The sequence below is a fragment of the Rhineura floridana genome, chromosome 2, assembly GCF_030035675.1.
Source record: "Rhineura floridana isolate rRhiFlo1 chromosome 2, rRhiFlo1.hap2, whole genome shotgun sequence".
In the NCBI taxonomy this organism is placed as follows: domain Eukaryota; kingdom Metazoa; phylum Chordata; class Lepidosauria; order Squamata; family Rhineuridae; genus Rhineura; species Rhineura floridana.
In genome coordinates, this window is record NC_084481.1 from 80,209,027 (window position 1) to 80,233,827 (window position 24,801).

General features: G+C 42.0%; 1 protein-coding gene across 7 annotated transcripts in view; it reads left to right on the forward strand.

Annotated features, from left to right (window-relative positions):
* The window catches only part of LOC133376611 (ropporin-1), a 63,273-nt gene that overhangs the window by 24,735 nt on the left and 13,737 nt on the right, over window positions 1-24,801 (forward strand). For 4 of the 7 annotated variants that reach the window (XM_061609063.1, XM_061609064.1, XM_061609067.1 and 1 more), the window contains 2 exons: window positions 16,141-16,214; window positions 22,630-22,756. In XM_061609063.1, the coding sequence (XP_061465047.1) occupies window positions 22,641-22,756 (116 nt within the window). In that variant the 5' untranslated portion in view covers window positions 16,141-16,214; window positions 22,630-22,640. Of the gene's footprint in view, window positions 1-11,499; window positions 11,557-16,140; window positions 16,215-22,629; window positions 22,757-24,801 lie in introns of those variants that run through there. The other 3 variants (XM_061609065.1, XM_061609069.1, XM_061609068.1) reach the window with 2 other exon arrangements.

The following is a 24,801-nucleotide window of genomic DNA, read 5'->3' on the forward strand; positions in this document are numbered from 1 at the left end:
CAATGGCTGAGGCTGATGGGAGTTGTGGCCCAAAAACATCTGGAGGCACACCGGATGGGAAAGGCTGGGCTAGATAATTGCTGGGTACTGGAAGGCAAGAAGAAAGACTGGCTCTCTGCACCATGGCCTGTGGAGTGCCTCCTGAAACTGAGACAGAAAAGCTGGATATTGAACTGCTGATGCATTGAACCCCTCCATCCTTGAGCACAGGTTGGAATGTATGTAAATAAATAAACCATATTTCATAAAGACACTGCAGTCTCCGCTGACCTTCTTCCCAAAGGAAACCAAACCCTGGAGAAGCGCAGGGACCCCCAAAATCTCACCGCTCGGAGATTGGGGGAGGCGTGCAACAAGATATTAATCCTAATGTATAGGATATTGCATGTCCAGGTATGCAGGCCTCATAGTATCCAGTAAAGCCTTATAAAGTTCAAATTGGAAAAAGGTTTACTGTTCTTAGGGTTGCCATATTCCAGTTCCACAAATCCGGGCAGGCTAATTTGCCTATTATGCAAATTATTTGCCTATTATGCAAATATTTGCATATTAATATTTGGATTGTCCAGTTGTTTTGTTTTTGTGCCTAGGAATTACCACCAAAAACTGGGGAAAGATGTGAGAAATCTTTTGTTAAAAAGCAACATTTTCAGCCTTAAATGCCTAGACTCTAGTTCCCAACACTATGGAATATTGATTGATTGATTAAGAGGATTTATATCCTGTCCTTCTGCTGTTAAAAACAGAGCTCAGGACAGCTTACAAATATAATAAAAACAATAAAAATACACAATCAATATAAAAACATAATAAAAACACAAAATAGCAACAAAGTAAGTAAGTCAAGGCAGCAGTATGGTTAACCTTTGCTGGTCATTGACCGAAATAAACTTATTTACATTTTTTAGTATGGTTAACCATTACATATACGATATATTTCAGAGATGTGGTGGGTGGAGAAAAACAAGAAGCCAAAATGTTAGGAAAAGGAGTCTTTCACACCACATGCTCAGTTCTAAATACTGCTGCAGCAAGCTTTACAAGTTCCTCCAGTATTCCACTGGTGCAGGCACTCAGACATTCAAAGTATCTGTATGTTTCTTAGGTTTTATAAAAGCAGACCTTTGCTTAACTTAAAATTTCTTCTCCCTTTGATCAACCACATCTACAGTTTCCACCCCCATACTCAAAATGAAACTGGGCCTGGAAGTGTGCAACAACCCCACACATACCTTGCTAATTAGATTACCAATGCCAGGATGTCTGTCTTATTGACTACTGTCCTGCTTCCCCCCCCTCCCCGGGCATCATGAAAGACCCAGTCCTGGGCTCAGAAAGAAAATATCTGGTCCTCTTCGAAGTACTCATAAGCCTCTTGTTTTAATTAAAATAATAATTATAAATTCTTGCTCTTATCACTAATGGGAGTTAATTACCTTGCATATGCTGCTGTTGCTTCTATGGCTGTAACGGAGTGAGGTTAAAGATAAGTGAAATGCAAATAGGAAAACAACAACACAAAAGGCAGTAACACTTTCCTAAATGTAATACCATACCAACCACAACAAGATTCCTATGAGTAAGGCAGAAAACTCAGCATCCCACAACCAGTCAGGATTCATAACCAAACCCAAACTAAAAAAATCTTAGCAGCCAGTCAGCCAAGGTCACAGAAATCTCCATGCAGCACAACCTGACCTGGGGACTGCAGTTAATGCAGAATGCTGCAGCACAATTGCTGACATGAGTGAGATCCTATCAGCACATAATACCTCTGCTCTGAAGTCTGCATTGGTTGCTGATTTGCTACCAGGCCAAGTTCAAGCTATGCTTTCCATGTTATGGGTGCCACATAGTATAGTACTTGTTCTGCTCTTGTAAGAAATCAGTCCTGTAAAGTGGCAGCACCTACGCTTTGGAACTCCTTGCCTATTGACATTAGGCATACACCTCTTTTCAGCACCTGCTAAAATCAGTTTTCTTGAGGCAAGCCTCTCCAGGCATGTGGAAGCTATTGTGTTTTTAAATCTGTTTTTAACTCATTGTTGGTTTTATTATTTTGAATGTTTTTAAGTATCTGTCCTTAACGCTTTTGCCAATAATTTTATTGTTTTAATTCTTTCTGTAAACCACTTTGAGATTTTTTTTACAATAAAGCGGTATATAAATGTTGTAAATAAAAATACATAAATAAATGTTGGAGTCACTGTGGCCCTTGAGTCTCTTCCCACTTTTAGGAACCAAGGAATCTGCCTTATACTGATTCAGGCCATTTCGTACTATGATTTCTTAAAGGCAACACCATACCAACCACAAGAAGATTCCTATGAGTAAGGCAGAAAATTAAGCATCTCACAACCAGTCAGGATTCCTAACCAAAAACCAAAAATAGGATAAATGAAGAAATATTTATATAAGCATGACTATCAAATATATTTATTATTTACACAAACTGTAAAGATATTTATATTGCAATCCTAGGTTTATTTATTCAGAAGCAAGTCCCAGTGTATTCAGTGGAACTTACTCAAACAGGGACAGAAATGCAACCTCAAGTGATACGCAACTTCATTCACACAACCCAAAATTCTGAATCATGCCCCTTTACACTGTTTTGCAACTGTTTATACATGTTTTTATGGTTATTGGATTTTAAATGGCTTTATTTCTTGTTGTGAGCTGCCTTGGTTTCCAAAGCTACCTCACAGGGTTGTTGGAAACACTCCATACACGCACACGCACACACACTGCAGATGTATAAATACATACAGCCCATATAATAGTTTATTGTCAAACCAGTTGGTCATTGCAGAAAAATCAGTATTAGTTTTTTAAAAATCAGTATTAGTTTCCTACAGAATAAAAACTGTAATACCTAAGTAAGCCCTGCCTACTTGCTTTAAAATAGGACTGGAGGGGGAGAGACAAAAAGAGTTAGAACACAAACACAATTCTTTTTCCATTCACTCCAAAGTCAGCACATTCATAACCATGTCTACTCAAAAGTAAGTCCTATTGAATTCAATGGGATTTACTCTGGGCATAAGGGAATAGAATTGCTTTTACAAAAGCAAGTATTGGGAAGGTTTTCAAAACACTGCCCTGCACACAAGAGGAAAAAAAACTGAAATGTATATACTTACCCAATTTATGAGATTTTCAGATAAATGGGGGGAAACCACCTTTTTCTGGCATTGCAATGAGGTTTTCTAGACACTGCCTCAAGTCAACCAAATGCAACCCTGGCTTCACTGATTGGCTGCAATCCTGAACGGGTGGGGTTAAAGCTACGAAGTGCTATACAGTACTGTTTAAAGAAAGATTCAACAGTCAGGGGGGGCGGCTGACGTTTTTATGTATATCTCGAGAACCGGACCACCTAGGAACTTAATCTTTTTTAAAAATTAAAGCTGAGAATCCGGGCCACCTAAAGGGCTAAACAGGCGCCAGGTGGCATGCAAAGAATCCAGGTAAAACCCAGCTAACCGGGCAATATGGCAACCCTAACTATTCTCCCCTCGTTTCAGTTCTGGGCAGGCAGTCAATGTATTTTTGCTTGTTTTATGTTGATTCCTTGCAATATAACTTGACAAACATTGCAGTGTAACTTGTGTAATCAGGACCAGCGCCAGGCATGCTGGGGCCCTTGGGCACCAGCCTGCCCCGGGCCCCACACCCACACCCCACACCTACCTGTCCCTTGACGTAAATGCTAGTTACACTCCAGGCGCAAGCCTGCCATCAACCAAGATGGCAGCCAAGGTTTCCCTGAGGGACTGATGTTCCCACCACCATCTTGATTGATGGCATGTATGCATGCTATGTGTGCGCATCCCTGCCATCAACCAAGATGGTGGCAGGGGCATCAGCACCTTAGAGAAACCTGAGCTACCATCTTGGTTGATGGCAGGCTTGCACCTGCAGTATGACCAGCATTTACATCAAGGGAGAGGTAGGCGGAGCATGCAGGGGGGGTTGTGGGCCTGCGCAGCAGTAGGGGGTGCCTGGGAGCTCCCTGTGAAGGGAGACCTACCCACCCACCAACCCTAAGGAGGGGCCTTCAGGGGCCCCTTGAGACCCAGGAGCCCTCGGCCAGGGCCCGATCTGGCCACCCTCTGGCGCTGGCCCTGTGTATAATGTATGGGTCTGAACTAATAGAACATTAAACTTTAAGATATGTTAACTGTATACTGCAATGTATACTGATGTATAAGCTTGATATGTAATTCTGAGCTATAAGTCTGATATTTGACTTCAAATCAGAATTGACTCTACCTATTTGGTTCAGGCCTATACTGAAGATGTATTCACATGAAAGTCATATATCTACACAATTTGTAACGTACTTTGATTTCATTCTGACTCAATTACTAAGGCCACTGTATACATTACTAGTAAAGATGTTTAATGTTTAAATAATAAATATCATAAGATTTTAAAGACAATCCCCTGTGTAACTCCCATTTGTTTCCCTGATATCTCCCAAGCCTCAAGAAATCTTGGGTGGCAGCTCAAACCTTAGCCTGCCTGTTCAGATAACTGCTGTTGGAGACTGTAGAAGCTTGGGTGACCACGTCTGACATACAGTAGGGCCCTGCTTTACAGCGTTCCACTTTACAGCGTTCCGCTGATGCGGCAGCTTTCAGTCAGGGGAAATTCCCCGTTTTAAAGCTGATTTTGCCATTTTGCGACGTTTTGCGACACTTTCGCATCATTTTTGCGCGACACGACCTATTATAGTCTATGGGGTTCCGCTTTACGGCGGGGGCCTGGTCCCTAACCCGCCGTATTAGCGGGGCCCTACTGTATAAGGATTCTAAATAGCCAACAGGCAATGGGGAGAACATAAGAACCTTCGATCCTATGCAGTCATAAGAAAAAGACTGTCTTGCTGGTTTCAGATATTTCTTACTTCCCAAAATACCATTTCAAGTTTAGTAGAGGAGGCCCATTTTATTTATTATTTAACTTATATCCTGCCCTTCCTCCCAGCAGGAGCCCAGGGTGGCAAACAAAAGCAGTAAAAACACTTTAAAACATCATAAAAACACACCTTAAAATACATTAAAATGAAACAACTTTAAAAACATACTTTAAAAAAGCTTTAAAAACACCTTAAATAAAAAGGGTTAAAAACATTGTGTAGGGAAAAAAGTTTTTTTGGGGGGTAGGGGAGAAATGGCCAACAGGTCTTGGATATATTCAAAATTAAGGATTTTTTTAAAAAATAAAAAGCTATATATTGTAAGAACATTTGTTGTAATTACTAATGCCTGGAGATCAAATTGCTGTTAAAGGCATAGGAGGAAGATTTGACAAAACAAGTTAGCAACCCTACAATAATCACGAGAGAAATGCTCCTGAGGAGCAGTGCCATCTGGCTTAACACCTAAGTATGGACAAATGCACTCTCTTCACTTGTTTGCCTCTGCTTAATTACCTAGCTTTGACATATAGCTTAATCAAGTTAACGGTATAAACATGTGACCAACAGCCATATAGTAACTCCTGAAAAGCTCACTATATGATGGTTCTGACCACATTAATAAGAACTGTCTTGTATCTTCCAGCCACATAGTAACTCAAGAACTGCTATACCCATCTCCCTAAATTCCAAGTAGCTACCAACAGGTAGCAACTTTACACACACTGTGTATCTGGAGAGACAAAATTCACAATTTTTCTGGTTTATTCTGATAGTTACTCGGATATTAATCTGTAGGCACTCACTTTTTTGTGTTACTGCAAGATTAGATGTAAAAACAAGGTAGGTCAGATACCACCTGCCTCCCCTCCTCTATCCTTCCTCTTTTAGATCTGTTTAGATCTGCCCTGTGTCTTTAATCAGCTACATGGAAGGCCAAAAACCAACAGACATAGCTTTTCCTGGCACAGAAAAGCAATATGGGGGAAACTGCATATATTTAATTTCTCCCCATTAGGTTGCTGTTAAAAGCTTTGGAAACAAAGTGGCAACCCTAAATTGGTGTTTTAAATTATTTCCCTCTTACCAACTATATTTCATGCCTCTGAACTCCCTGGTCCCAACTCCTGAGGTATACCCTGTCAGAGCTTAAACTAGAAGCATCTGGAAAATGAAGAGAATGTATTTTTTTCAATAAATAATATTTTCTATTTAATATAGGGCATTCAAGGCAGAAAAAGAAGCTTTTGCAGCTTTCCTTGCAGTAATCCTTGGGATGGATTCTATTGCAAGGGGGGAAAGTCCTTTTTCTTTTTGTTTGTCATATAGTTCCCTGGTGAAAGAAAGAATGAATCGAGATAACTTTCAGATGTCATCTCAATAGTGGGAGAAAAATGTTTATTTCACCTGTTCAGTATAATGCACAGTTTCTATATGCTTTGTCAGACATTTTCTCTTCATATTTATTTATATATTTAACAAAATTTATATACCACTTAATTGTAAAAACCTCTAAGCAGATTACAAAAAACATTAAAATTATAAAAACGGTTAAAAACAAGTAATTAAAACATATTTTAAACAACAAACTACAAAGATTAAAACACATCAACATCTATGTGTCTGCATAGGCTAGCCTAAACAAAAACGTTTTCAGCAGGCACTGAAAGGAGTACAGTGAAGGCACCTGTCTGATTTTAATAAGCAGGGAGTTCCAAAGAGTAGGGGCTGCCACGCTAAAAGAATGATTTCTTATAAGTGCAGAATGAATATTATGCAGCATCTGTAACAGGGCTGTTTGGCAGATTGATGTGCTCAAGTGGGCACATATGGGGTAAGTAAACTGGTCCTGAGTTGTTAAGTGCTGCCTTGAACTTTGCCCAGTAACAAATTGGCAACCAGTGCCAATCTCTGAGCAGAGGTGGTATATGCTGGTACGGCCTTATTGCTGTCAGCAATCTGGCCGCAGTATTCTGCATTAATTGCAGTTTCTGGGTCAAGTGCAAGGGAAGTCCCATGTAGAGTGCATTGCAGTAATCCAGTCAAGTCACCAACGCCTGAACCGCTGTGGCCAAGCTGTCCTGATCCAGGAATGGTCACAGTTGTCTTACCAGGTACAGCTGATAAAAGGCACTTCTAGCCACTGAGACTACCTAGGCCTTCAGTGACAGAGCGGGGTCCAGAAGCACCCCCAGACTGTATCTGCTCCTTTAGGGAGAGTGCAACCCTGTCCAGGGCAGGCAACTGACCAATTTCTCAGACAAAGGAACCACTCACCCACAGTACTTCCGTCTTGCCCGGATTCAAGCTCAGTTTATTTTCCTTCATCCATCCCACCACTGCTTCCAGGCACTGGTCCAGCGTCCGCACAGCCTCTCCTGATTCAAATGTTATGGACATGCAAAACTGAGTCATCAGCATACTAATTACACCTTTCTCCAAAACTCCTAACGACCACTCCCAGAAATGTCATATAGATATTAAATAGCACTGGGAATAAGATGGTACCCTGTGGCACCCCACAGCACAGTCGCCAGGGGGCCAAAAGCCAATCACCCAACATTACTGTCTGCACTCGGTCCCGTAGGTAGGCCTGGAACCACTGTAGCATGATGCCCCCAATTCCGATTCCCCTGAGCTGGTCAAGGAGGATACCATGGTCAATACGATCAAAAGCCACAGAAAGAAGAAAGAGCAGGGTCTCACTCCGTCTGTCCCGTTCTCTGTAAAGGTCATCTATCATGGCAAACAAGGCTGATTCAGTCCCATGGCCAGGCCTGAATCCAGACTAGAATGGATCTAAATAATTCATGTCATGCAAGAATGCTTGCAGCTGTCCCACCATTACTCTCTCCACCACCTTCCCCAAGAAGGGGGCATTTGCAACTAGTTGATAGTTATTCCAATCCAAGGGATCCAAGACTGGGGTTTTCTTTAGGAGTAGTCTCACTGCCACCTCTTTCAAGGCCGCAGGGACCATCCCCTCATGCAATGAAGTATTAACCACACTCTGGACTCAACCAATCAAACCTCCTCTGCTAGATATAATAAGCCAGCAGGGCCATGTAGCCACCAGCACCTTGTCCACATCAGCCGAATGCATAAACTGAAATCAATCCCACAACACATAACTGACTCTGGCATTGGATACTTCATCTTAAACTGCAACAACAGCAGAGTCAAGGTCACTCCAAAGTCGAGTAAGTGTGTAGCCGCAGCTGGTCCCTGAATGCTGCAGTGGCCCCTCCCCCACAGTAGGAGTCAGTAGCCTCTGGACTGTTGGAAATAGCTCCGCTGGCCAGCTACTGGAGGATGCAGTGCAAGCTGAGAAATGAGCCTTCTACGCAGCCTGCACTGCAACATGGTAGGTATGATTGTCTGCACTAACCAGTGTTTGGTCCATTTCAGAGCAAGACTTCTGCCACTTGTGCTGTAGTCTTTGTCCAGTTTGCTTCATAGCCCAGATATAACCCAAAGCTCCCCAGAATACTAAGGAGCCACTCAGCCTCCGCAATGATGGAGAGGACACTTAGGAGCAATTGTGTCAACCACCTGTTTCATCTTGCCATTCAATAGTGAGACCAGGGCTTTGAAGAACTGTCATTTTTCTCTGCTGGAAAATCTCACAGAGCTGGCAGGAACACATCAGGTTCCATCAGTCTCTGAGGGCAGGCCATCCAAATGGGCCCACCACCCTTAGAGGGGATAATTGCCACTACCAATCCAAACTTCACCAGGTAGTGGTCCCACCATGATAAGGGAGTACATTGCATGACCCCTACCTTTGGTCCATGCCTCATATCACTTGGGGTAAAGACTAAATTAGAGACATGCCCTGCCCGATGTGTTGAGCTGATGACCATTTGAGACAACCCTATGGTTGTCATGGAGGCCACTAAGTCCCATACCAGCCCAACAGTCGCTACCACATGGATGTTGAAGACACCCAGAACTATAGTCAACACAACACTAAAGACCACTTTGGCCGCTGAGTAACAGGGTGGTCAGTAGACCAACATATCCAGTCTATCTCTCCGGCCCAAACCAGGTGCAGACCCTCTAAGACCATCCCAAGATCAAGAGGTTTTCTGGTGAAGGAGATGGTGCTTCTATGGACAATAGCATCTCCCTCCCAACCTTCTAGTCTAGCCTGGTATTGCACTGAGTACTCAGATGGGCACAGCTGAGTTAGGTCAGGCCCACACAGGTCACCCATCCAAGTCTTGGTGATACATGTCAAGTCAGCCTCTTCATCTACAATCAAGTCATTTATGAGTATGATCTTATTATGGACTGACCTGGCATTCAATAACAGCACCACCAGAAGACTCAGGTGATATAACAATACATTATAATCTGTTGACACTTTTGCTCATATTCTTTTGTCAAACAGATCTTAGGTTTAAGTCTTATGTTATGAGTACTGATATTCATATTCACTCTTCATCCTTTACAAATAATCATTCATTTGAAAGGTATTGCTTGAAGCCTCTATCACTTCTTCCTGAAAAGGAAGCAAGGGAAACATAATATTGCCCTTAGCTTTGTGATCAGTATAGGACTAGGAAGAAAGCAGTAATCCTGCCATTCCCTGAATCATCATCAATCTTTATTTAAAGTCAACTGACCCAGAGCTTGGAAGTAAGTCGTTAAAAATAACGAGTTACTTGTAATTCACTCCTTTTTTGCGTAACGAGAGGGTAACTTTATTACAATTTGCTAGTAATAGAACGACTAGCAATTTCCCTACTTTTTAGCAGGAAAGGTAACGCTTCCCGCGTTACATTTGACGTTACTGAGGGGGGAGCAGGGGAAGTCTGGGTGGCTTGGCTCGGCAGAGGCGTGCGAGGAAGCAGTGGCAGGCGCAGAAGCGAGGCGCACGCGGAGAAAAAGCCATCCCGGCTGGTTTGCAGCAGCAGCAGGAGGAGACAGCTGGTGAGTCTCTAGCCGGACGCCAGCCTCGCCCCGCTAAGCTTCCTGGTCGGGGACGTGGGCTGTGCCAGGCGAGGCGGCCAGGGGCTCCGCATCCAGGTGCGTGTCGCCCTTGCCGAGCTCCGCGGGGCTGCCAAGTTTGAGCTTCCGCTGGGAAGAGTGCTTCCTCTTTCTCCTGCCTCTTCTTGCGAGGCGGGGGGGCAGGGAATGAAGTTTCTCCGGCGCGTCCCTTCCGAGCAGGGCTCCTTCAAAGCCATCTCGGCTCCTGCGATGGGCCACTTAACAAAGGGAATCGCCCAGGTGGTGGAGGTGGTGCTCCTCCTTCCCTGGGCTGAGTTGAGGACTGGGGCAGACCCTCATTGCCTTGAGGAATGAAGGAGCTGGGGCTGGAGCACCTGGCTTCTTCCGTTTACCCACCATCACCTTGAGGTATTTAACAACCCAAAAGGGCTTTCAGGAAAGTAATTTCCTTTGGAGGCTTAACAGTGCTGTTCTCAACAGTATGTCCCACTGGGTTGAATGGCGCTTACTCCCTGGTAAGTGTGCGTAGGATTGCATGCTCTGTACAAATGCGTGCATAATGGAAATTTAATTTTTGGAGTTGCTGCTGAAATCTTCAATTCCCATTAAACCCTCTCCCCTAAAAAAAACTTTTGTTTTGCAGTGGAATTGCAATATATTTAGTACTTTGGATGCTGAAAGAATGAGTTAAATTTTCCTACTGTACTAGGGAACAGAATGAAACAAAAGTTGATCTGTTCTGTCCAAAACTCTAAAATATTAGGTGAGCAGCTTTGTGTGCAATATTTTCCAGGCTAGCCCCACTTTTTGAGAATCTTGGCCAGACAGCATACAAGAACTCTTATTTTCTAATTACCTGTGCACTCTGGGGTATTTCTGGGTGTGTGTGTGTTGCATGTTCAAGATCACTTAACGTGGTTTGATTACAGCTTAAAATGCCATAACCTCTTTGCTGCATGCTCAGGGGTGTAGTTGTCCGGGGTCTTGAGGGGTCTTAGACCCTTTGCTTTTTTGGGAGCATGGTCCCAGCAGGGTCCCTATGTCTCCAGCATCCTGTGAGCCAATCAACATGAAAGGGGAATGTCTTAGCCACTGAGAAGAACCTTCTAACATGCTTCCTTGACCTTTGCTGCTGAATGGAACCAATCAAGAGTGAAAGGAGGTGAGTGAGCTACTGAGAGGACTCTCTTCAGTGGCTAACACTCACCCCTGTCATGCTGATTGGCTCCCAGGGATGTTCGTTGTTGTGGGAGAAGGCATTAGCAAGGATCACATTCTCAACCCAGCAGCAAAAGAAAAAATGGGGGAGGGCGTGTGGCTGTGACTATCATCAAGGGACCCTGCACTTCTGAATTTGCCACTACATTACTGGATTTGTATGCCCAGGTCTAGCGATGACTTGCATGGATGAATGAGGCATCACAGAGCACTTATTTGATTTGGATTTCTGCATTGGGCAGGGGGTTGGACTGGATGGCCTTATAGGCCCCTTCCAAGTCTACTTTTCTATGATTCTATGATCCTCTGACTGGTGCACAAAAGACATGTGCCTCAAACTGGGCTTCTGCACAGCGTCTCTCTTCCTTCCCTCGTGCTCTGTGTTAGCAGGCACGAGGGAGGAAGTCAAGAGCCAGACCAGCAAGGATAAAGGAGTAGAAGGCAGCAGTAGCAGAATGGAGGTGACGATGTGTGTGTGTTACCCTTTCCAGCCCATTTACTCTGCCATCTCCCACTCATCCTGCAGCCCCCTCCGCTCGTCCTGCAGCCCTCCCCCCCCGCTTGCACAGTTCTTTCTGGTCCTGTGCACTTACCAAGCTGCTGCTTGCACAAAGTATGGCATCTGCACAGTTTAAAAAAAAGCATTCTCCGCCTCCGACCACTGGTGATCAGCTCCAGCCATCCACCAGCTGATACTTTTCAAAGCTGCAGTCCCTAATCTGGTAGCACCCTCAACTCCCCCTCAAGTGCCTGCCAAGGCCTGCATATACCTTTAAAAAATGAGCTTTTGGGGGAGGATTGGCTGTAATCTCCATTTTGTTTTGGAGTGCATGTAGTTGCTTTGCCTGTTACTGATTTTATTCTGGGAAAATGGCATTATATGGTGTCTAATGCAGTTTCTCTAAATGTGCCTCTGGGCCCATAAGGGTTGGAGACCCTTGCTATGAAGCTTTTTGATGTGGAATAACGTGACAATCAGTTATTAGTATGGATATTTCATGTAACTCTTTTTAAAATCTCCAGCAATTCATCCTGTCAGCTATCAGTTCCTTGCAACAGAAAAGTATGCAGTGAACTCATTCAGTCCCCAGATAAGCTTTGGTCTACTCCATATAGTAACCCCCCTTGAGTGGAGGACTTCCCCCTTTGAAATCCACAATAATTTTCACCAATCAAAACTCACACATTTGCTCTATATGCATACATACTGTACACAGCCCCTTACATCAGAGACAGAGCGCCTCCAGCACCCACAGTATGCTTGGGCCATTCCAAAATCGCACATGCAGGAGACTCCCCTCTATGAAATGGCATTAAATCATGTCTGGCTCAGTGGTTTTCTTAGGTGCAAGGCATTGTGAAGTTTCCATAACTATGGTACTAGCAGCCAAAATATGGAGAAAATGAGGAATACGCTTTCGGCCATCCCAAATTATATACATCCACACACCTTCAGGAGAATGCCTTCCCCTCCCCCCCAAGTTGTTTAGTAATGTCTATTCCTAAAACTCCAATTTCCTTTGGAGAATAACCTTTTGAGATGGAATAGAATCTTTCCTAGCCCAATGCTTATTTTGGTGCAGGGTTTTGTCAAGCCTCTTAAATTTTAGTTGATTTTTTTTAACCTCTATTGCCTCCATGCTATTTAGTGTGGACCTCCAATAGCATCTGTCATGAACCACCCTGTTCAGATCTTGTAAGTTCAGGTCTGTGGCTTCCTTTATGGAATCAATCCATCTCTTGTTTGGCCTTCCTCTTTTTCTACTCCCTTCTATTTTTCCCAGCATTATTGTCTTTTCTAGTGAATCAGGTCTTCTCATTATGTGTCCAAAGTATGATAACCTCAGTTTCATCATTTTAGCTTCTACTGATAATTCTGGTTTAATTTGTTCTAACACCCAATTATTTGTCTTTTTCGCAGTCCATGGTATCCGCAAAGCTCTCCTCCAACACCACATTTCAAAGGAGTTGATTTTTCTCTTATCCATTTTTTTTCACTGTCCAACTTTCACATCCATACATAGAGATCGGGAATACCATGGTCTGAATGATCCTGACTTTAGTGTTCAGTGATACATCTTTACATCTGAGGACCTTTTCTAGTTCTCTCATAGCTGCCCTCCCCAGTGCTAGCCTTCTTCTGATTTCTTGACTATTATCTCCATGACTGTGCCGAGGTATTGATAATCCTTGACAAGTTCAATATCCTCATTGTCAACTTTAAAGTTACATAAATCTTCTGTTGTCATTATTTTAGTCTTCTTGACATTCACCTGTAGTCCTGCTTTTATGCTTTCCTCTTTAACTTTCATTATCATCATAGTCTGTGGGTGGGTAGGAGGCGACAAGGGAGGAGGTGGGCAGTGAGACAAGATGGAATGGAGAAAACAATTGTTTTAAAAAATGGAGTGGAGGGGAAAAGGAGCCGGAGAGCAAAAACATGGATAAAGAAGAAGGGGGCAGCAGCAGAATGGAGATAAAGAACTGTGGAGGTGAAAGATGACAACATGTGTGTGCTTGCACTTGGCACACAAAGTGGCCTCCACCACCCTCTCTGGCTACTGTGCTGCATTTGCAGTATTTTAACTTTTTTACATCTCAGGGGAAAATGTTTGCTTGGGTGAATGTCCCTTAGCTGATGGCAGGGCAGGGTCTGGGAGGTGGTTAAGTGAGAGAGATTACGCTTGCTGGCTCAGTGCGGGGGTGGCACTTGGTTTGACATGCAATGATTTGAGTGGTGGCCTCTGCCTCCCTCCCCACCTCCCTTACCAGTGGAGAGACCACCATTGCTATCATGGATAAAAAGAATTATTCTACTACCTCTCTGTATGTGTATGTTTATTTTTAATGTTGTTTTAGGCTATTTAGATGTGCAGCAGCCAAGGCCAGCACCTTGTAGGCGTTTTTTTTTTTAAGTAACTGAAATGTAACTGTACTGATTACTTTTGAGAAAAAGTAAAGTAATCAATTACTTTTAGAGCAGTTGTAATTGTAACTGTAATTACTACTTTTTTGGGGCCATGTAACTGTAACTGTAATTTATTACTTTTTAAAAGTAATCTTCCAAGCTCTGAACTGACCACAAATATAAAACATAATGCTGGGAGTTATAAAATAAGATTACTTAGTAACACAGGGTACAATGAGCAACAAACTGAATTATATAAACAACTCAAGTTATTTAATTACTGTTGACAATCATACAGGGTCTAGTCCAGATGGCCAAGTTCAAGAATTTTGCCACTTGCTCAGTAATTGCCTTATCTGAACCCTCAAGTAAAACAGTCAAAAGGGACTCAACAGAACAGCCTGGGGAAGACTGCATAATAGAGTATATTAGGTCTTTTCTAGCCCCTTCGTAATAGCTACAATTAAACAGGATGTGTGAAATAGACTCCACTTCGTCATTATCACAGGGGCAACATCTGTTGTTTCTTGGAGTTTTTCTTATATCCGACATCCAAATGTTCAGAGGGTAGGACATTAAATCGAGCCAAAGAGAATGCTCTCCTATACTTGGGAATAAATAACCAGTTTAGGTAGGGCATCCCGTCTTTGTGAATAAAACCTGATAGACCCAGTGACTGGGGAGAACAAGGACCCTGAATAAGTCCCTTCACTTATTTATTTATTTATTTATTTATTATTCCATTTATATCCCACCCTTCCTCCCAGCAGGAGCCCACATGCCCTACTTGTCCCACTTTCTCTTTTCCATTAGGGAGTTATGCTGTAGTGTAGTCACGGTAGTGTAGTGGCTAAGGCTGCAATCCTAACCCCAGTTACCTAGGAGTGAACGCCACTGAATTAAATAGTACTTAGTTCCAAGTAGGCACAGCTAGGATTGTGCTGTAAGAGTCCAGGAAGCCCTAGTTCAAATCTTCCCTTGGCTGCGAATTCACAGAGTGGCCTTAGGAGAAGCTATTACCTCTGAATCCCCCCACCACACGTACATACAATACAAGAATAATAATGCAGCCTATAATATGAGGATAACAATAACAAGATAATTTAAGTTAAATGCTTTGACTACTCCAAAGTACTATAGAAATTATTATTACCGTTTATTGGGCTTGGCTATGTATTTAATTGTACAGATCAATGCAGCAGTTTACTGCTCCTCAAATTTTTATAGACAAGGATTAGCATTAGTAGCTTTCTTGACTTCAGCTATGACATCCCTCACACAATTATTCTGTGCTCCTTTGCTGAGTTTTCAATTTACACTGAAATGAAAATAAATACCAGAGGTAGCCAACATGGTACCCTCCAAATGTTGTTGGATTTCAACTCCCCTCAACCTTAGATGGCAGTCAGGAATGGTGAGAATTATAGTTCAGCAACATCTGGAGAAAACCATATTGGTGACCACTATACTTCTTACTTACAGAGATAAAAGAGAAAACAATTCAACCTGCTTTCTCAGTAAGAAGCTCATGTTCTCCTACCTGCTAATGGTTCAGCCCAGTGAGTGCAAAAGTGCTGGGATGACTGACAAATAAAAAAAGTAGTTATGTCCTATTTCATGTCCTTTGATTGTAAATGCTAATGAAAAAAGTGAGCAAAATTTCTTTTCTTTTTTTGTCTCCCTTGTAGGGAGTGTCCCCCTACACCCTGTCACCACCAGTTCTTCGTTTTATAACCTTGAGCAGCAAAATGTCTTGTGCCGGCCCTACTTGCTAGGCAGAGCAAGGAGAACCTTATCTGAATTTACTCTCCTGCTTTAGTAGACATGTTTAGCATGTGGGAGTGCAAGAGTTATGTCTACTAAAGCAGGAGAGTAAATTCAGATAAGGTTCTCCTTGCTCTACCTAGCAAGTAGGGCTGGCACAAGACATTTTGCTGCTCAAGGTGAGGGACAAGATGGTGGCTCTGCCACATTCCACATACAGAAGGTGACTGAACTAGCAGTTGAATCTTATTTCTAGAATCAGAGCTGGTGCCAGGCATGACTAGGCCCCTTGGGCACCAGCCTGCCCTGGGCCCCTGGTGCCTGCCCACACCTACTTCTTCTGCTGTGGTAAATGCTGTTTTTCCTTCCTTAGGAAAGCCTCAGCTGCCATCTTGGTTGATGGCACACATGTGTGCAGCACAGCCAGCATTCACTTCAAAGGAAGAGGTAGGTGGGGCATGCAAGTGGGCGTCGTGAGCCTGCACGGTTGTAGGGGGCTGCCTGGGAGCTCCCTCTCTGCGATCTGTGGCAGGGTTGGGAGTTGACGCTGCGGTGGAATGGGAAAGCCACCCACCCTGAGGAGGGGCCCTTGGCCAGGGCCTGACCTGGCCACCCTCTGGTGCCGGCCCTGTCCACAGTGGCAGCAACTGGACAGCATTCTCCACTGCACCTAAGGGCAACAGGCTAGCTTAGGAGGACAGAGCAGGCTGCATGGAGCAGAAAACTCTGTCCTCCAACAGAGGGGAATAACTTGGGTAGGAATGGCTGTGTGTGTGTGGGGAGCTGCTGGCAATGCCACAGTCACATGCTAGCATCCACTATCTGAGACAGCAGCCTCATAATACCTAAAGATAGGACTGGACCTGCATAGCAGTGACAAACATTGAGGCTGTAAACCTATGCAATCTTATTTGGAAGTAAGCCTCAATCAACTTGGTGGGCCTTACTTCTGAGTAAATAAATCTAGAACCACACTAATATTGTGTTAGCATTATGTGTGCAATTTATTGCCAGATACACACATAACTGTTGTTGTTGTTATTTTTTTAATTTTTTAATTTTTTTTTTATAAACAACAACACATCAACATAAACAAACAACAGCAATCCCAACCCCGGTTACAGAGGATGAACGTATGTATAACAAAGAACAAAAAAAAGGGGGGGGGAAGATAATAAACATCATTTTCAATATTTATTTATTTATTTATTGCACTTGTATACCGCCCCATAGCCGAAGCTCTCTGGGCGGTTCACAGCAATCAAAAACATTAAAACAAATATACAATTTAACACACATATTTTAAAAACAATTTAAAACACAATTTTAAAATTTAAAACAATTTAAAAACAATTTAAAAGCACATGCTAAAATGCCTGGGAGAAGAGGAAAGTCTTGACCTGGTGCCGAAAAGATAACAGTGTTGACGCCAGGCACACCTCGTCAGAGAGATCATATTATAACATTGGAAGAGAGATGTAATAAACCTATGGATATAGCATTTAAAAAAATAGTTCCATATTTGTAAATTAATTAACAAAAATAAAATTACCAAGAATTAAGTAAACCATATAGATCTAGCTGTAGATGAGAGACAATCATGTAAACCATATTTATTTGCATATTCAATAAATAACCACCATGTAGCATTATATAAATCAGATTTAGTGTTCTCTTGTAAAAAATGTAAGTTATAGGTAATTTTGTCTAGTAAAGCCAAATTCCATATATTTCTGTACCATGTCATTTTTCCAAATTTCTAATGTTTTCCAATTTTGCACCATAGTTTAGAGATCAATAATTTAGATTTCTTTTTAGCATTTTCTCTTCTAAACACTAATAAAAGAAATAATTCCGGAGTGAATATAATATTCACTTTTGTAATATTTATAAGTTCTTTATGCACCATGTTCCAAAATGGGGCAATTTTAAGACATGTCCACCAGAAATGAAAATATGTACCTTTATTAGAACATCCACGCCAACAAAGCGGGCTCATATTAGACGATATATATGACAAACGAGTTGGAGTTAAATACCATCTATGTAGTATTTTAAGATTAATTTCTTTATGGGTAGCAGATATAGATTTATTATATTTAGATGAACAAATATCTTTCCATTCCATATTATTTAATTCAAAACCTAAATCCTGTTCCCATTGAGATTTAAGCCCTGTAAGTTGTCCCACTTGTAAGTCTAATAATTATTTTATAAAACGCTGACACGATACCTTTCCTTCTAAACCCCAATGATAAATGTTCAAATCCAGTAAGTAGGCAAGTGGCATATCTTTCGATTTCAGGGTATTTAAGAATATGAGTCAGTTGAAATATATGAAGCCATCCCAATTTTAAGTTCGGGATGTTTGCTCTGAGTTGATCCAATGTAATTGGACAATCCTGTATGAAAAAATCTTTAAACCTGTTCCCATTTTGCAATGCAATGCAATGCATTTCTTAAGTGTCTCATCTTTAATACTAGGATAGGATTGCAATGGAGTTAATGGAGAGTATAATGATGAGATTTTTGATTGCCAATTTTTCCAGATTAGAATGGTAGCTTTTGTAAACGGATTACTAATAGAGCATATAAAGGAATATTGTAAATATGTAAATGGTAATGACCACAATGGTCTGGACTGTAACATATAATCCTCCTTGTTGTTGTTATTATTTATTAGTTTCCTTACCCGCCATTCATCACAAGGTCCAAGGCCGGCTTACAATGTAAAAATACAATATCAAACTCAGTTAAAGCAATTACAGTTCCTTGAATGTATGGATAACAATCACATATTGAACACATAGTAGCTTATTTGGTTCCTTTCAGCTACAAATGAGAGCCAGTGTGGTGTAGTGGTTAGAGTGTTGGACTACGACCTCGGAGACCAGGGTTCAAATCCCCACACATGAAGCTCACTGGGTGACCTTTGGCCAGTCACTGCCTCTCAGCCTCAGAGGACGGCAATGGTAAACCACCTCTGAATACTGCTTACCATGAAAACCCTATTCATAGGGTTGCCATAGGTCAGAATCGACTTGAAGGCAGTCCATGATGATCAGCTACAAACACAGGATGGAACCAGAGAAATATTAGTGTACTAGAAGTTTCTTTGGAGATCACTAATGGGTGGTTTCAGTGACCTGTGCTAAAGAAGCTGCAGAGGTTATTCCAGCATAGAGGCTGCAAAGGTTTATTTCAGCTCTCTCTAGAGTGACTCATAAAATGGTACTCTCTTTCATTATCACCAGCCACTTTTAGGCCAGCTGGGCAGATTTTTTGTCATCTAGCCATTTTTTATTTGGTTTAGCTTCAATACTATGGCAGTGGAAACATTTAATTTTATTATATGACAGTGAGAGGAATAGTTTACCTGTGAGAGGAGACAACTCTAGGTCAAGTCGTCTTCAAACATAAGGCAGTCAGTAGCAATGGATAATTTTGTTATCAATTAGATACAAACCCATAGTTGTTATCAAGCAGAAGCACATGACGGTCTAGAACAGAGGGCTGGCATATTATGCACAGTGCAATGGCTGTGAGTTTCACAGGCAAAGCCCACTTTGTAAACCCCCACTCCTTTAAAACAAAGGCCTCTTTGTCCTTCCACCCCTCCTCTTTTCCCTTTATGCAATGTATTGTGTGGCTATAGCACAGTATTATGGATAATGGACCAAAGTGGCAGGTGGAGATGGACAGCAGGCAGCAGTGCAGATGGCTGTGTCTTGCTGCCATTTTAATTTTCTATAGTGCCCTGGAGTGATGTCAGGGGCATTGTGGGAAATGTAAATGTTGATAAGTGCTAGTGTGGAAAAATGTAAAAGGGGATACGGCAATGTTCAGTGTTAGGTCCTTCCGGAGCTTCTGCACTACCCAAAGTTCCAGATGCTAACACCAGCCCTAGGAAATGACTCAAGATCTAGAAGAGAAATAATTGGGAAAGGGAACAATCCCTCCTTACTGCAGCTTGCTGTGCACATACTTATGTATGATCACCCTTAGGAATGGATAAAAAGATCTCATCTCCAACCTAAGTTTGAAAGTGATTTATGCTAATGAAACATAGTCGGATACCTAGGGTAGCTATGTGTCCTACTGAACTGAAGGTAGTCCTTTGTTTAAAGGGCTGATAGAGGACAATCCTCCATTGGAAGGTATCCTCTGCTGGAGAGGCCATCCAACCCAATTCCAGTTTAAAGATTAAAAAAAGAAAAAGAAGGCAGAACAGGAGCCTTGAACTTGCCCATCAACAGCATCCACTTAGAAAGCAGACACACAGGCCACCTGATCACTGTCTTCTTCGCTATGGTGAGATGTACCATATTGTACTTCTATTTAAAGTATAGTAATTATTTCCATATTTCCATCTCTACATATAAATTAGCACATATTTTATGGAAATCTCTGACCTCTTTTGTCCTCCGTTTGGGTGCTGTGTTCTCTCTTTTTTGGCTGTGTGAACATGGTCACCCTGCCAATGCCTTAGAGAAGACAAATTCTGTGGCAAGCCTTGAGTCCCCACATCCAATGCTAAGCATACTCAGCAGTATTGTGGCCCTCATCATAATCATAACCCGCCCTTTCCTCCATAATAAAAGGAACTCTCTTGCTCCCTGCTGTGATTTGAACTTTTTTCCTCCTTCTCATCTTTGTTTTATCCCCACCACACCTTAATAATTCAAGCTTCCTTTGGCCCATAAGAGAGTAAACATGCCAGATGTTACTAGACTGAAACCTAGACTGCATACAAAATGTCAGGATAAAAACAACAGGACAAGTCCTTGCAGCTATGCCACAGTATTTCACAAGCCTTAGACTTGCCTTTTTTTTTTTTGCTATCTAGAAGATATTAAAAGCCCTGAAATTCATATAAAATACCTGTCCCACACATGGTGTTTTAGGTTCCCCCATCCCTCCCTACTGAAAACCTTTTCTTAACCCCACTGAGAACCCCATTACCTTTTCAAGTGTATCACTGTTGGCAGCAAAGGCTGCTGACAGAATCAGTGCCTTTGTGAGGTAGAGTAACAGTTGCTAGGATACCTAGAGCTGCAGGGAAACAAAGGGCCCAGTCCTGAGTTAATGCAAGGGCCCATCTTGGGTGGAAGCAGCGTGAAGACCCCGATAGAGCCTGGTGTGACTGTCCCAAAACAGCAGCTGGGCGATCTTCACAAAGAGGCTGAGTCGTCTCAGCCTCCGGTAATACAGGAAAAATAACAAAGGGGACAAAATTCTTAACCTGCTTGGTTTACCTCTGATGGCAATAGGAGTTGTTAGATGCAAGACCAAGGTCAAAGACTGAGCAGAAATTTGTTGGGGAAACCATCTTGAGGTGGATGGAAAGAACAGAGATAGGATAGTGGGAATGGGGGGAGCAGTTACCGAAATACATGTGCAAGGGTTTGGAGTTTATGGTGCTCACTAAGTAGACTGTGAAACTAGTTCTGTAAGAAGTGTAGTTGATGCAAATTCCCCAAGCTGTGCCTTGTCAAGACCTCTTCACTTGCTTGAGCTCCCTTTTATTTTCTTATCTTTTGCAGAGGGTATGACTGGATGATTATTACATGCATTTATCAGAAGTCCATCATACTATTCAACTGGGATCAATTATTCCTATCACCAGCAAAGGAAATATTCCATATAGCATGGCAGTGAGTAACCTGTGGCCCTCCAGAAGTTGCTAGACTACAATTCCCATCATCCCTGACCACTGGCTAAGCTGGCTATGGCTGATAGGAGCTGTAGTTCAATGACATCAAGAGGGCAACTGGTTTCTCATCACTGATACAGCATATGCAATGCAATCCTAAATGTGCGTGCTCAGAAGTAAGTCCTATTAGGTTCAATTGCAACCATAGGATTGCAGCCATAGACACATGCATCATACTCTATGACTGCCAAGTGAGAAATACTTTTATACTTCCCATAGGAGCAAGGCTTTCTCATAACAGAGACCTTGGTTCTGGCATTAAAGAAGGAATGCTGGCTGCTTTAGCAACTGACCATGCTGACCTGGAGGCTGACATGTGATGTTGAAAATTGCCATTGTATACGATCTACTGTATTAAAAAAAAATCCCAAGGGTACACCAATAGTTTCCAAATTGAGTTTCTGGGGAAAGTGGAATGCTTTGGAAGCCCATCAGGGCTCATCAGTATTCTGTGTACAGATGTTCAGTGAATGCTCGGGGGCTAAAGAATCTAAATGACACCTGCTGTTCTCAACCATTGCCCATTCACTGAAGGTCTGAATGGAGCCTCTGTATGTACATGCTGTCCACACACAGACTCTATACAGCTGGGGATCTTGCCTGCCTTCTGCATATTTTCTGATAATGCAAAAGACAGCTTGTCAGCCTTCCCCTACAAACTGCTACAGTGGAGTATTGGACAAGGTCTATGGTACATTCTTTTTGTTTGTGATGATAATGAATTTGACCAATAGGAGTGGACAGGGTCCTGTGGTCTGTGCAGGGATTTACGGTTTTCATGACAGGCATGTAGATGTTTAACACCAGACAAATTCAGCGTGGGAAGGATTCCCTGATGGTAGAAGTCTGAAATCCCCAATTATATTATCTACCATTATACAAGGTTATAAAATACAAAGTGATTTAGTAAAATAAATAAGATCTTAAGTGTAACAGTTTTTCAGTAAATGGTTATGTGGTTTTGTTTCATGGTATTGCCTGCCTTCTGTTTTTTAACATTTTTACAGCACCAGATCAGCAGCTATCTTAACATCCCCACACAATTTATACGTTAAAAAACTTTCACAGAAGGACTGTTTTACTGGGTAATTGTGATGTGCTTTCCCACACTTAACAGACAAGCTTGCAAAATTGTTATTTTTCTAACAGGCACAGTAATTATGCCACAGACAGACAAACAAGTATGCATCCCTCCAGAGCTTCCAGATTTGTTGAAGCAGTTTACAAAAGCTGCCATTCGGACGCAGCCCCCAGATCTGATACAATGGGCTTCAGAGTAAGTTTAGTATTTTACTCTAAAACACTTTCCCTTAAAACCAATGCTATGCTTAACAGGCTATAGATTGACTTACGAAATTCTATCTTTATGGCATCTTTCCCCTGCTTTTTCAAAACAGATGGGTATTCTTTGGGCAAAGATCGGTAACAGTTATTTTTCATTGGGTATTTATTTATTATTTTATTTATATCCTGCCCTTCCTCCCAGCAGGAGCTCAGGGCGGCAAACAAACGCTAAAAACACATAAAAACATCATAGAAACAGACACTAAGATACACCAAAACAAAACAACTTTAAAATCATTTTAAAAAGCTTTTAAAACATCTTTTAAAAAGGGTTAAACATGTATTGTTTTTAAAAAAACATATTAAAAAGCAGTTCCAACACAGACGCAGACTGGGATAGGTCTCAACTTAAAAGGCTTGTTGAAAGTCTTCAAAAGGCACCAAAAAGATAACAGAGATGACACCTGCCTAATATTTAAGGGGAGGGAATTCCACAGGGTAGGTATAATGTAGCTTTCGTTAGAGAATGACCAATACCATTTTATGAAGAACTGATGTGTTCTTGCCACAAAGAACCTTGGATGGGATAGGTTCAGGGAGCGAATAAAATAAAATAAAAATCCCTCAAGAGACCCTATGGGAAAATAAGTATCAAACCCAGAAAACATATATCCCCTTTGAACTTAAAGCAACTGGAATATAGAGCAGCCCCCCCTCACGTTTCATTTTCCTGCATACAATATCTTCAAGTGCTTTTTGCAAAGAAAACAAAATAAATTGGGAGGGGGAGGATATTGCAAAACTGTGGTATGTGAACAAAATCTCTATCACTGCCATAGCCAAATAATAAAAATGCTATCCAGCATACACCGTCACTGCCAATCTCAGTAAATAGACAACTACATTTCAGATAGAGTAAGTAAGCATAATTAATGGCTTGGGCTGCAAACCCTTGGCCAGCAGTGGTGGGTCTTGATGGTGCATCCACAGCCCCAGCAGTCACCAACTAGGGCAGAAGTTGCTGGAGGGAGGGAAAATCCTCTTTTTGCTTCGAAGACGCCTGAATTGGGCCTGTTGTTATCATGTGATGGCAGCAGCAGGATCCACAAAGGATCCAGCTGATCCTGTGCTGCCTCTACTATCATCTCCTCCAGAATACCACATTTGTTTTTCCTTTGCATTTTATTGTGTTATTTTTGAGGTTGTGAGCTGCTCTACTTTTTTGGAAAAGCAGAATAGCTGTTTTAAAAATAACTAGTAACGTAGTTATATTTTGCCTTACTGTGCTAGTTGTAATTGTATGTACTTGAAGCTGGTCCCTTTAATTTCAATAAAACATGGGTTATGTGTGCAAAGAACTGAGAGTTTATGATAGAATCAGGGGAACTTAATAGTGAATAGGCCATTTGTACTCCAGGCTTTCCTCTCTGATATTCTTCCACCAGAAGGCAAAATGCTATGCAGAGCATTCTAGTTATACATGGACTCTTTTCAAGTGGCAGCCCTCATATTTCCAGACCCCCTGCCCCAGATTGGGAGTGGAGCAGCACCCCACAAGGGGCAAGGAGTTGTCACTGAAAGAAAACATCTTCCTCCCCCAGTAAGCACATGGAAACTAGTTCCACTCAGGTATTGCGAGTGTGTGGATCCTGGCCTCTAACAGTGAAATGTTGTGCCATTTGGCTTTCAGGACAAAGTAACAATCCAGCTTCTCAAAAGTACCTGTATGTCAGCTGCAGTAGCTTTGAGAGGACTAATTTAATCTAAAAAAAATTAAGCAGGAAAGGATTAAATAATCTTTTCCCAAGGGCTACAGCCCCAATGCAAATCACAGAATCCCCTCTGTTGCTGCTTTTTAATTTATTTTTTAAAATGCAGGGGATTGTGTGCTGCATTGAGTTAAGCCTTTAGAGAAAGATAAATGTGGGACAGCAAGAGTAAAACTTGTTTGTTTCCTGGACTTTTTCCATCTTCAAGGACCCTTACAAGAGGTGCGGGGAACCTGTGACCCTCCAGATGTTGTTGAACTCTGTCAGT